Below are 14,702 nucleotides of genomic sequence, written 5' to 3'. Positions count from 1 at the left end.
CTGTCCATTGCCCACTTCACTGTGATAGTATAATCTATTACAGATTCACTTCCAAATATGCCATTTTGGATCTTTTTCAACAACTCACTTTAACACAATATATGTTATGAACAGGATATGAGTACATAAGTTATAAGATTCTGCAAGCTTTTCTGAAAGAGAGAAGAGTAGAACTTGCAATTCCTCTGTCCACTCTTTTGCATCAGATGGCATGTGATCACAATATTCTACATAATTTAAGGGCCAAAAGCAATGTAGAGCCCATGTCAGTAATCACTTCAGAGCAGCTTTGTAGAGGCACAAATCAAATCAATTAAGTACATAAAATTAAAATTTTCTGTAAGGATTTCAACAGTACAGTGTTATGGACTACCTGGAGATGGAACTGATGATGTCTTGGTCATCTTCTTCTTCGAAGTAGATTCCACTTGATTTATAATTGGTTGTGGGTCTATACCTCCACGGTCAAAGTGACATTCGAAGGCCAAAAGGTTTTTCGTGTAATGCTTCCGAAGTGTATATGCAGCACTTGAAGATGCTCCGATGCCTAAAAGCCCTGCAATGTCTTTCCAGGTTTTGTTTTTTGTGACCTGTGAATTTAAGTTTGTAATCAAACACAAATGAGAAAACTGTGTTTGCTGAAACACAAATAGCTGTTATAAAATATACATACTATGAATTAAATTCACCTGTCATGTTTTTCTGTCTGAATGTGAAGGATAATCTCAGGAAATAGTGTACAGATACTGATACAGCTTTCACTAATAGATAGGTCGATTGATGAGGAAGGTTTGTGTAGATAATTCATTACCCGTGTGCCAGACAAGTTGTCTGACCATAGATACTTAGTGTTACCCATGCAAACCAGGGGTAGGTTGCTAGTGAAGAATCATTGTAAGTAATGAGCTTTCTTATGCTACAGGTTAACAATTAAAAATTTCCCTTTAAGGTAACTGTTATTTAAATATTTTTTATGCTACTGACAGATCTGAACTCAAAGATATTAACAAATAATAGAAAACACTAGCAACTATCTATTTATGACATCAAATTTTATAGCTAATCTTAACTACATTACTGTTTAATGTGCATTCATTTTTAATAAATTTCAAAGTTCAGCTTTAACATTTACTACATACACAATAATCTGAAACTGAAGGTAATTCACCACCTTCAGTGGTTTAGGTGAGAGCCTTATTCCTTTGTAATCTGTATTTCCAAAGTAATGGAAGTAATTTCCAAAGTAATTCATAAAATTCAGGAGGTGGTCAACATTAACTTTCACTTATTATTGGAACACACATGAAATAGAAATATGTTGTGCACTGGTCGAATTTCACACAGTAAAAAACTAACTGCTACTGTTTATGGAAAACAGCTTGCACACAGACAACCCCCCCCCCCCACACACACACACACACACAAATGACCACAAAATCCTACTATCTCAATATCCGAGACAAAAAAAAAAAAGGAGCAAATACTGCTCAGCAATTAAGAAGCAACTGAAGAAGGGCTTAAAACGACAAACAGCCACTCCTCTTTATCTTCATTCTGAACTGTATTAATTCTTTACTAATGGTTATCCAGCACAGTATGTGAAGCTGAAGATTAACGAAATGTAACCAGTCTTCAAATTACTTACTCTGTTTAATGAACTACAAAAACACAGAGAAAATGTAAAGCATTGTTTTGTTTTGTTTTGTTTTGTTACGAGTTCATAAATTTCAATATCTGCGATGAACAAGATGGGGAATATTTTGGTGCAGAACAAGTCAGATACGTCAAAACTCATTTTTTATCTTATTGCTAACCACTACAAACAAAACAGGATTTCTTTATTGCAGACATTAGACTGCAAATTATCATAAAACTGGTTACAATAAAACTACAGGAAATGGATGTTTCAGATTAAGAGGAAAGAGAACAATTCATTACATAGTAAAGCTACATGGCTCCTTGTGATATCTTATCTCATTCCCACACTCGTACTGAAGAAGGGTGTAACTGATCAAGCACACGCATAACCTAACACATCCAAACTTAGATTTACACCCTGCAAGCCACCTCTCATGGTATACGGAAAAATCTTTTGAGGATCAGTCAACAAGCAGTGCCTCTTTTTTTTTCTTCAGTAATGCTTATTAATTTAAAAATTTGAATTTGGCACTATTCTACAAAGCTTCTTCTCTAATCTACTGCAGTGGTAACTTCCTGCATCAACAGATGCCAGTACTGCAGTTGCTTGCAACGTGGTCAAAGTCTATGTTCGTATTAAACAGCGTTCTGTGATAGAAGCCTGAAATGTAGAAGTAAAAATGCCCATTGGCATTCATGAAAGACAGAAAAATGTGTAAAGTGATGGAACAGTGGATACCAGCACTGTTTGTCGGCGTAACAACGCTGAAGACAGATCATTGGCTCATGAAAAGCAGAGCAGCAGGTGACTCCACCCAACATGAAGTGAGTCGATGACATTATTCATGGTGATCACCAGGTGACTGTGGATGATTTGTGTTACATTACCTCCCACAGTAATGGCATTGTGATGATGATTTTTTCTGCAAATGTGATACTCAAAGCTTTGTGCGACTCGAGTATCAAGAATATTAACACTCTGTCGGGCGTAATTGGCCCGACAGGCACAACTGAAATGTTTTTGTTCCCTCTCTCCCAAATAAGTCAGCGTGGGATTTGCCTGCCATTAGTACCTTCCTATCTTCAGGCAGTGTTTACAACACCCTCCACAAATTTTTGCGTGACCTTTGTAGAGAGCAGATGTGACGTTAGTGGCCTCTCATGCTCATTGCACTTTAATACATCTTTGCTTTTGGAGGTGTGTATTTTTGGTTCTTTTTAAGAGTTGTTATTTTGCTCACTTTATGGATGAGTAATGTGAATTTTGTGAATATCTTGTAAAAATATACAGTTCAGTAAGCTTGGCCTTTCAGGCACATTCCGACTGAGTACATAATTATCCTCAAGTTCTCTCTTTTAGACTCTAGATTCTTCAAAGATACAGCTCAGAATTATTACAAATTGTCTAACCCCTGTCATCTCGAAGAAATACAGGATTTGCTGATGTACAATGATGAGGAAGACTCCATACTGTCTGAGGATCTTGGTGATGAAAGTGACATTGATTCACAAGATGAGATGGAAGAATGTTAAGGTGATTCTTTAAAGCAGCGAGATGGTGAGGATACTGCTCAAGATGAAGAAAGAAGAGACAACAAAACAAGGAACTTTTATTTGGGAAGAGATAAGAAGACCATGTGGGCCAAAAAGGCACCTGAGGAAAGACATCGTAACGGGATCTTACATCATCACCACTCACCTCCCTGGAGTCATAGGAAATGCTTAGAATGCTACAAGTGCAGTTGAGTGTTGGAATAATTTATTAGCCGATGATATCCTTGCCACCATTATCACATATGCAAATCAATACACTGACACTATCAAGGATCATTTCACTAGTGAGAGAGACATAAGATACACAGATGTAATTGACCTAATAGCATTTATTGGTTCGTTGTACCCAGCAGGTGCATACGGAGGGAATGGTCAAAGTCTGGAGGAACTTTGGGAGACTGAAGGTGACAGACTGAAAAATTAAGTCTTGTGATGAATATCAAACAGTTTAACAGTCTGATATGTTGGCTTCATTTTGACACCTGAATTACCAGAGCCCAACAGAAGGAACTTGAGAAGCTAGCTCCTATTCATGAAGTTTTCGAAGAGTTCATGAAAAATTGTCAGAAGAGCTATTGTCCTGAGGATAGCATCACAACAGATGAAATGCTTCCTGGTTTACATGGTTTATGTCGTTTTTTGGCAGTATATACCCTCAAAACCTAACAAATATGGAATAAAACATTTTGGTCTTCTTGATGCTAAAATGATATACACAGTGAACATGGAGATCTAAATTGGACTACAGTCTGGAAGTGGTTTCCGTGTCAGCAACAAACCTACTGGAGTTGTCAAGAGAATGGTTAAGCCCATATTTGGATCTAGCCAAAATATCACTGCTGATAACTGGTATTCAGATTCTCATCTTTTGACTATTTGAAGACAAAAAAGCTGTCGTATGTTGGAACTGTCTGAAAAAATGAAAGACAACTGCCACCAGATTTTCTTAACATAAAAGGGAACACACAATACAGCAGTATGTTTGGCTTTAATGATGGGAAGGTTTTCGTTTCCTACACACTGCGCCATAACAAAAAATTAGATTCTTGTACATTTGCTTCACAATGATGATGTCACTGGTCCTGAATCTGGAGAAATGGAAAAAAAAAACAGAGATAGTCACTTTCTAGAATTCAACAGACGGTGGCATTGATAGTGCATATCAAATGTGTGTTACTTATTAAATGAGCAGAAACACAAAGCGCTGGCCAGTGATCGTTTTTTATTCACAATGTTGAATGTAGGTGGTCTCAACTCCCAGGTTATGTACCTTGAAAGTCAATTGGAGAAATTGCAGAGAAGAGTGTACCTAAAATCTCTGGCACATCAGCTTGTGCTTGGAGAGCTACACAAAGGAAGTATGAAAAAGATTAGAATCCCCTCCAGCTTGCGAAGCTCACTCAAAAGATTTATTCACAAAAAAGACACAGAAATCACCTCCTCTCCCACATCCCAATATACGTAGACGCATCACCTGCACTACAGAAATGGGTCGCAGAAGGATGACAAACTATGAATGTAAAAACTGTCACAAATATAGTCTGCCAACTTTGCTTATCTGTGCACCGATGTATTTCCTCTGGTAATTGTGAGAGAAGTTGAAAGGCACCAGCATCAAAACAGTGACTTAAAATGGTAGTTTTTTTCATAAATTTATTGTTTGATAAAATTTATGTGCTGAAAACTGTTACTGTTCAGTGGTGGATTCAAAAGTTCGGTCATTTATATTCTGTTTCTTCTGTGTTTAATAAAATGTTTTTTCAGCATCCATTTTCATATGTTGTGTTACTACACTTTCCCATGAAAGCCACCTACCACATTTAGGTTACTAAAGTTGAAAATATGAAATAATAGCTGATTTCAAAATCTCTGCCTGTTACGCTCATTGTGCCTGAACACAGGAGTCTCAGAACTGCACCTGACGAATGGTTAACCAAGCAGAATAAAAGGCCAAGAAAAACAATTTCCTGCCAACTCTTGCAGCCCTTCTGTTTGGAGGGAGAGGAGTTTTGGGAAAATTTGTGATTGGAGACCACACATGGGTTATTTTTCTGAAGCATACTCAAAGAGGTAGTCAATGGAATGGCATCAAAGGAACTCACTGAAGAAGAAAAAGTTCAAAACTTCGTGCCTGGCAGCTAACATTATAGCTACAGTATTCTGGAATGCAGGGGGCAAGATTATTGTTGATTTTTTGGAGCAGAGATGCACAATTAATTCTGTCAACCATGTCAGACCCCTCAAATAGCTTAAAGCACATCTACAGTGAGTTTGCACAACATAAGCTATGGTGGATGCTGTTGTTCTGAACGACAATGCAAGACCACACATCAGTCATTACATCACTAAAGAGATTGTGAAAACTGGGTAGGAAGTTTTGCCTCATCCCTCATATAGCCCTGGCCTGGCATCATTAAGCTTCCACCTGTTCGGGCCACTAACAGCAGCTCTTCATGGGATTCACTTTGAAGATGAGGAGGCCATGAAAACATCAGTGTGTCAACGGTTTCAGAAGCAGGACTGTGCATTTTACCAATCCAGATTACGTGCCCTTGTTAAAAAGATGGACCAAACCCATGGAAATGGACAGATTATATTCAAAAGTCGTAGATTAATTGTCAATGTGTGCTTTCCAATCTATGTAGTTGCATTTGAAATCTTTGACACACACACACACACACAAAAACAAACAAACACACACACACACACACACACACACACAAGAAGCATTTCTTTTTGACTGACCCTCTTTTAAGCAACAGTTATTTCTCTTTCCTTATCAAACGCACAGAAAAAAACTTAACACTTGCACAATGGCTCTATTATTTATTGAAACACATTAAATTCCAATCACAAAATATTCTTAAAAAATATGTTAGTAGGAAAATCTATTTACAGTACATCTAGTTAGTATGTCTATGGAACTACCATGGAACTAAACACTGCACCTTGCATACCTCCATGAAGCCCCCTCTTTCCTTGACGTAAGCATACAACCGATAGAGATCGAGAGGATTCTTGGAGATGGTGGGACATGCTGAGATAGGTGTTCCACACTCCTCCATGAACTGCAGCAGTTTGTCAAGCCACATGCGTCGCTCGTGGTTCTCATCCATCTCATACAGTTTGCACAGGCTGTCTGGTTTCTGTGTCACATAACATACTTATTAGTGGGTTCAACCAATACACATTAAAACTCAAAATTTACAAGTACATCAAAATAGTTACAGTATTCTAACACCAATAACCTTAGTTACAATTTGTTGACTGTCAAGTTCAAGTGTAGTTCATACTGCATCTACCCCACTTCCCTATGGGAATACTAAAAACTGCTTTGACATATCTATCTTACAATGTTACATCAAACTGACTGTGATTAAAACTCGACAATTTCAGTTATGTGGTTACAAGCTACTTTGTCTGTCGTAACACATGACATATAAATTCTCCCACTTTGTAAACGAAGATGGTGTCTAGAACTGATAGGTGCAAAAAACACACAGGAAAAACAGAAACACTATTTCGAAGTACAAAGTGATATTTGTTTCTCTTTTGATGTATGTTCTTTTTATTCGGTATCAATAAGTCATTGCAAAGCCTAATCTAATGTTCGCATTCAAAGTAAATGTAAATCGCGCTCTGGAGACGTATGTGCTAAGTAAGTGCATTAATAATCGAAAAGTTCTACCGCAGATAATAATAAAATTTGAAAAATGTTGAGAAAGCAGAGAGTGTTGCACTCTCGATTCAAAAAAGAACGCCCAGCGATCGACAGGTAAAAATTAGTAGAACTTCGTGCGTCCGTTAGAAGATGGATACGCGAAGCATACAAAAATTTCCACCGTCGTACCATAGCGAAAGATCTTGCCAAGAACCCCGGAAACTGCTGATCATATGTAAAATCACTAAGCGGATGGAAGGCTTCTATGCTGTCACTCGTCGACCAGTCTGGGTTGGCAATAAAAGACAGTAAACGGAAAGGTGAAGTTTTTTATTTCGCGTTTAAGAAATCATTCACGCTGGACGATGGTACAAATATACCGTCGTTCGACTGTCGCACAGACTCCCGCATGGAGCGCATAGAAATAGACATCCTTGGCGTAGGGAATAACTGAAAGAGTTGCAAACGAGTAAGTTGCCAGGTCCAGATAGAATCCCAATTCGGTTTCGGGGAGAGTGCTTGCATTTTCCGCGAATCTCTCGCACGGCGCAAAGTTCCGAGCGACTGGAAAAAAGCGCAGTTGACTCCTATATACAAGAAAAGCAAAAGTACGGACCCACATAATTACAGACCACTATCCTCAACATCGATTTGCTGCAGAATTCTTTAACATATCCTCAGTTCGTTGCACGGATTGCCCTTTTTTCACGTGCTGAGCATAGATGAAGGGCAACAGGCAGATTCCATATTCCTCGATTTCCGGTAAGCGTTTGAGCCGGTGCCCCACTGCAGACTGCTAATGAAGGTACAATCACACGGAATAGGTTTCCAGTTGTGTGACTGGCTAGAAGACTTCTTAAGAAATAGAACCCAGTGAGTTGTCTTCGGCTGTGAATGTTCATCAGAAACAAGAGTATCGTCAGGGGTGCCTAAGGGAAGTGTGATAGGACCGCTCTTATTCTATAAATGATCTGACGGGCAGGGTGAGTAGCCATTTAAGGCTGTTTGCTGATGAAGCTGTGATGTACGGAATGGTGTCTCGTTGAGTGACTATAGGAGGAAACAGGATGATTTACACAGAATTTTTAGTTGGTGTGATGAATGGCAACTAGCTTTAAATGAAGAAAAATGTAAGTTAATGTGGATGAGCAGGAAAAATAATCCTGTGACTTCCGAATACAGAATTAGTAGTGCTGCTCGCCACTCCATATGAATTAAATATCGAGGTGTAACGTTGCAAAGCGACATGAAATGGAACGAGAACGTCAGATTGGGAGTAGGGAGGACGAGAGGTCGACTTCGTTTCATCGCAGAATTTTCCACCTGTAGAGGAGACTGTGTGTGGAGCACTAGTTCAACCCATTTTTAAGTACTGCTAGAGTGTTTGGGATCCACACCAGGTCGTATTAATGGAAGACACTGAAGCAATTCAGAGCCTTGCTGCTAGATTCGTTACCAGTAGGTTCGATCAGCAAGCAAGTAGCACAGAGATGCTTCGTGAACTCAAATGGGAATCCTTTGAGGGAAGATGACGTTCATTTCGCGACGTATGCCATACTGAGGAAATTTAAAGAATCAGCTTCTGAGGCTGACTGCTGAACGATTTCATAGTCGCCAACGTACATTTCGCCTAAGGACCAGAAAGTAGGACTAGTAAGGAGGCTTACAGACAGTCGTTTCTCCCTCGATCTGCTTGCTACTGGAACGGGAAAGGAGGTGACTATCAGTGGTATGTTGTATGTTTTACCTTTCGACATGCACCATACGGTGGCTTGTGGGGTATGTATCTAGATATAGATGAAGATATCATACGTATTAAGCCTTAGTGATTTTGTCCGTCGTTAAAATGGTTTGTAGATGAACCTTGCGATAGCATTTCGCTGGTGGCAGTTTATCCCAATTGGAACATGGTCACCTTGACGTCCACCATATGTCACAGAAGTTCAGTGGAGCAAAAAATCTAGACTCAGAATTGCGTAGCAACCTTTAGTTACATTATACAGCTATTCGACGCACTCATGAACTCATTCTGCCCCCACCTAAAACATAATATTGCTGAAACCAGTTACTTCGTCACCGTCTCCTACCCCCTGCAAACTATAGTGAAGGGCGTTTAATTGTTTCCTACCAACGAGGTGAAGATTTGCCACTGACACATGCGCCCCTGTCCCCAATAAAATGTACGCCCCTAGTCGCTTACCACTCCCACAACGCCACTTTCCGCCTCCACATACGTTCTGCAGCATTGATATTGAATGGGGTTCCCGTTTGCTTTTAACGCTTGAACATTTCGCCCCCGTCCATTCCGCCCCTTGCTTGTACAGTTCTTCCCGTGGTGCCCAACCACACGACAGTTCTCACGTTGTGACTGACGGCACTGCCTCTGGACGTGCCCTGAGCGCCCACACCTGTAGGATCGCACGTCAGCAGACAAAATGACTCGCGTATTGCATACCCCTGTCGCTATATCTATCTCCTGATCCGTAGCTAACCTAACGGCAGCGTTAATGTCTTTCGGGCTACATCACAGAACGCTTTTATACACATCGGACGGCAGACCTCTGAGGAAAGCGTCTGGACCTTTATGCTCCTCGTCCTGGAAGATAATCTTATTTGCTTCATCTCTTCCCATTAATTCGTAAGTATGCCAATTGACTTTTATTATCCCATCGCTGAAACTTTCGACTGAATCATTGTGCTTCCCCGACGTTCCACTCAACTGTTTCCGTAAAAACCTCGCGCTATTCTGTTTTCTACAGCGTTTATTGATCCACTGTTCAAACCGCTCAGAAGACAGTACTTCTTCAACTCCCAGTTATACCTATCAAACGCTTTTGCGTCCTCTGCCAGCCGCAACTAAGCCATTTGTAATAGCTAATCATCTGTGTAAACGCCAATCTTTGCTACTGCCTCCAAACCACCCAAGAAGAACAAAAGATGGTTCAAATGGCTCTGAGCACTATGGGACTTAACATCTCAGGTCATCAGTCCCCTAGAACTTAGAACTACTTAAACCTAACTAACCTAAGGACATCACACACATCCATGCGCGAGGCAGGATTCGAACCTGCGACCGTAGCAGTTGCGCGGTTCCAGACTGTAGCGACTAGAACCGCTCGGCCACTCCGGTCGGCCCAAGAAGGACAACACATCGTCAGTTGGTTTGCCAGAAAAGGGAGAAATCAAATTAGCGGCGGCTGAATCCACCGATGTAGTAGATAAACTGGACGATAGCCCATCTTCTTTCACATCAACCATTTGCCTATACGTCTCTGCCAAGTCCATTGTTAACTGCTTTACCTGATTTATTAACGTACGAATCACCTCCCGCCCGGAAATACCATGCGTCCTGGACTCTGTCACTGACCCCAATACACAATTAAGTATAATAAAACAGCAACACACCGAGTGACATGGTGCAGTGCTTAACACACTGGACTCGCATTCGGGAGGACAACGGTTCAAATCTGTTTCCGACCATCCTGATTTAGGTTTTCCGTGATTTCTATAAATCGCTTCAAGCAAATGCCGGGATAGCTCCTTTGGAAGGGTACGGCCAACTTCCTTTCCATCCTTTCCTAACCCGATGGGACGATGACCTCGCTGTTTGGTCCCCTTCCCCAAATCAGCCAAAACAGCAACAACATCAGGACAATATCCTCTCACAATCATCGATTAAGGTAAGATAAAGTTCCGCCTTCTGGCCCAATCGTGCCCGAGCCATCGCCGTGTCATCCTCTGCCAATGGTGTCACTGGATGCGAGATGGAGGGGCATGTGCTAATCCCTCCGCTCTCCCGGTCGTTGTCGGATTTCCTGATCTTGGAATAGCTGCTAATCGGTCGCGTAGATCCTCAATTGACCCACGTGAGGCTGAGTGCACCCCGTAACCTCCCTGCAAGGAAAAAATCCTGGCAGTGCCAGGAGTCGAACACGGGTCCTCCAGCCGGCAGTCAGCCGCGTTGACCACTCAACTACGGAGGTGGACTCTCGCAAATCTACAATACTATCTTACATCTTACGCATAATCATGAGACTTCAATTCCCTACACTGCCTAGCACCATCGTCATAACGTCGGCACCTAAAATGCTCTATTGATACAGTAGTGACTCAGTACATGGTACACACACTGTGCCCTAATAGTTTGCACTACAAGCACCTTATTGGTCATAAAGAGTGCTCCCTGAAATTGCCACGAAATTTTGACAAATCAGCCGTTCTTCCGACCTCATAAACACCACTCTAAAGTTCCGATAACACTCCCGCTTAGAAATCCTCTGCACGCTAAAGTAGAAGAACTAAACAAAACAGTTAGTCCACTGTAATTATTCCTGCTAACTGCTGCAGCCGGTATGAGATGCTGGGTCGAGCTGCCGATAGCCGTATCGGAGTTGCTTCAGACACGCAAATGTAGAGGCCCGAGGTTGATGACATCTACAGTAGCAGGGTTGAGACGAGGTGGTGGGTTGAGCCAGGCTGTTGACCGGTGGTCGACCAAGAAAACAGCATTAACACTCACTCATTTTATTAGAAAAGTTACAACACTCCTAGCGTTGCTCCGTAACAGTTACACCCGCTTGTCGTGTGACGACAGTTGCCGGCGGTTACTGATACTGTGGCCGATCAGCAGCCGGCTTAACGTCAACAGCAGAGCAGGACTGACTCTGGTAACCTGCGGCAGCTCGTACACCGTCTCTGCAGGTCAGGGCAGTAGCCCAGACAATGAAGACCAAACAAGGTGAAGTAGACGCAATGTTTTACGGTGGTAGGAGTTTCACGACAACGTACTAAAACTCCACATTAATGGCGTGTAAGGGTGGGGGTGGGGGGGCATTTAAAGGTCACTTTATTAAGTTTTTCTCGAATAATTCATAAACCGCAGCTTCTAGCGAAAATTATTCCCAGTACAAATTGAAACTACATTAAATTTCGTACAAAAACGGTATTATATGTTTTTTCTTTAGAGCTAACATTTTCGGCGTTGCAGGGGATGGAAAAGCTGAAGATTATTAAAAATACTGTTTTCATGGTAAAAAATTACTGTTTACTGTTAAATAAGGTGGGGTAAGAACAAAAATATTAAATTTGTGTCCAACGTTTAAGTGCAGTAGCGATGCAATAAGGGATAAATTGTGTTCTATGGGTGTAAGAGAGTGGGGAGGCATAGGTAGAGGACAGAAGTGCAAGGGAAGTAGGCTGCCGAATTGTAGTCATGCACTTCTCTCCTTCATATGTCTGCAAAACGAAGAGCGAGTGGTGACTTCCCACCACTCTGTGTAACTCGCCACCTCCCAAGAAGCAACTATAGGGTGTTTCACAACGTTATACTACAATTGCCCTCCACAAGATGGTGTGTTTATTTTCCACAAAAGTGTGTTGCACTACATGGGATACAGTTATGAGTTACTGTGCCACTAATACTAACGCAGAAACGCTTACGCTTTGCCAGTGATTAGTATGGCGGGCTGCAGAGGGTCTAAATAAGTTTGTGAAACACCCAGTAGTTGCTTCTTGTGATGTAGCGAGTGGAAATCACCTGTTCTGTCTTCAGGAGGGAATGGCATGACCACAGTCTGGCGAACTATCTTCCCTCGCACTTCTATCTTCACCCTCTCCACCCTGTTACACACTCGAGTATAATTTATGCCTCAGTAGGCTCTAAGATACTTATACGTGGTACAGACATTTAACATTTCATCTTAATCTACTTCATCTAACAACAGGCATTAATTTGATACCATCAGAACACTACTTTTAATAAACTGCGGGTTTTCCATCCCTCAGCAACGCCGAAACTATTGGTCGTAGAGGAAATACGAATAGTACGTTTTTTATTTTAATTTTTTACTGGGAAACAGTCTTGCAAGAAGCTATGGTTTTTGAGTCATTCAAACAAAACCTAAAAAAAGTTACATTTAACCCCCTCCCCCCCCCCCCCAACCACCACGCTCACACCCAACTGGTGGGGATTTATAGTATGTCGTTCATGACACTTCCTCATACAACTATACAAAATTTTGTGTCTATGTTTTTATTCTCGTAATTTTCCTTCATTGACCACAGGGCGCGCCTGTAGACAGGGTAGTCCGCCATGGTTCTTGTAGCGGATGACAGCTCACATCGGTAGTGTTCGGCATTCCTAGCGGAGGCGTACAGCGCAAGTACAGGCTGATGTCGGCTGTACAACTCCGGTCACGAACGCTGACCTCCGAGGCAGAAATCCAGCTACTGCCGAAGTGAACCCGAGGTGGTCTACCAGTGGAAGGTGCCAACTTCACGGGAGTAGACTTAGAGCCAGTAGTCGGCTCGTCGACCATGTCACCCTGTTGCCTGATATCAACCTACAGCCGTAGTAGGTGCTGCGAGACTCCGATTATCTCTACTGGAAATAATGGGTATCTATACAGGTTTGGTGTCCAATAGTGCCGGGGCATTGCTTCTAAACACGTACCCCAAGACAGTGTTGCGGCCAGAATGTGGGCAACTGGCCTGCGACTTCCGTGGTCGCCCTGCCATTCTGCTTCGCCGACAGTACTGCGAGTACTGGCCTCTGACACGCAATGTGGAAACCAGAGGGTGTTACTGCCGCATCTCATGCAATGGTGTTTTGGTTCGCTCCGTGCCGAGTGGCGGTCGCGGCCTCCTTACAACAGCTGCGGCAATTCCGCTTAGTAGCACCGAAAACTAGTGGTGGCGGTATGAGACAGAGCACAAGCTCGGAATACGAAAGGATGATGAAGGAAATCGGCCGTGGCCATTTCAAAGGAACTAGCTAGGCATTTTGCCGGAGAAGTTTAGGGATATCAGTAAAAACCTAAATCTGGGTGAGCGGACGGGGATTTGAACTGTCGTCCTCTAGAATGCGAGTCCATTGTGCTAATCACTGCGCCATCTTGCTCGGTCCAGATGATACGAGAGGACTTCAGAATGTAAGTTATACGTTATTATGGCAGGCAAAGAAACTTTTATTGAATGCTGTACTACTCTTTAAAATGGCAGACATACGTGACACTTGTTTTCGACATAGTCACCAGCTCTTTGTAAAACAACGAACGGATGTTCAACCAATCGTTCAGCGCCTCGACGATCCATCCATTGCTGAGGCAGTCATTCGAGAACCACTGTGTGAACGTCCTCATCGTCGGAAAATTTGTAACTGCTGTGAATCACTTTCTCGATTGACTGAAAATTTCCGTCTGTGGCCCATATCGATGGTCTTCCTTCCCGTTCAGCATGACTCATGTCTGTGCGCCGTTGTCAGATTACCAGCTCTGTTTCACTATGGCTGGACGTGACATCGCATTTAGTTTAAATACCGCCAGAATTTCACGGTGACCCTGTGAATCATTTAGATGTTTCACCTATAAGAATTGTATATCTAAATTGTACACGTTTTCAACGTGAAATTCTGGCGCTCACTTACGCCCTGGAGTTCGTTTCCAACTGCCGCTCCCACAGTGTGATGCACACCGCAGCACTGCCACTGCAGCAGACCATGAACATGTGCTCTCTTCTCAGAGTGCGCCACTCGTGCTGCGTAATGATCTTAGCCTGGGACGACGCGTGTAACTCTTTCAAGTCCCCTGACACTACGCGCTACGCCACGGAATCTCAAAGAGCGGAGCGAAGGAAAGTTGCAGTTATTTTGAACAGAATTGAATCTACGTTTACGTTATTTTGTGCTCCATTTATCAAATTTTGTTGGTGGTAGCGTAGTTAATTTTAGCCTCCCATCAAATCTAACCTGAATGCCAGCAAATATTTAAAAGTATGAGCGAGTGATGACAGACAGTGAGCGAGAATAGGCTTCTAATTTAAGGATAATCACGGTTAGTTCAAATATATGCTT

The 14,702-nt window shown here is 42.1% G+C and overlaps 1 protein-coding gene across 1 annotated transcript in view; it reads right to left on the bottom strand.

Annotated features, from left to right (window-relative positions):
* Positions 1–14,702, bottom strand: part of LOC126470853 (trithorax group protein osa-like) — a 67,578-nt gene that overhangs the window by 50,167 nt on the left and 2,709 nt on the right. Inside the window, exons 2-3 of the mRNA XM_050098869.1 lie at positions 6,150–6,338; positions 374–590 (exon numbers count right to left, since the gene is read on the bottom strand). Of these exons, the coding sequence (XP_049954826.1) occupies positions 374–590; positions 6,150–6,338 (406 nt within the window). The remainder of the gene's footprint in view (positions 1–373; positions 591–6,149; positions 6,339–14,702) is intronic.

This window comes from Schistocerca serialis, chromosome 3 (assembly GCF_023864345.2).
Source record: "Schistocerca serialis cubense isolate TAMUIC-IGC-003099 chromosome 3, iqSchSeri2.2, whole genome shotgun sequence".
NCBI lineage: Eukaryota > Metazoa > Arthropoda > Insecta > Orthoptera > Acrididae > Schistocerca > Schistocerca serialis.
The sequence above is the reverse complement of the archived record's forward strand: the minus strand, read 5'-3'. Positions and strand labels throughout refer to the sequence as shown.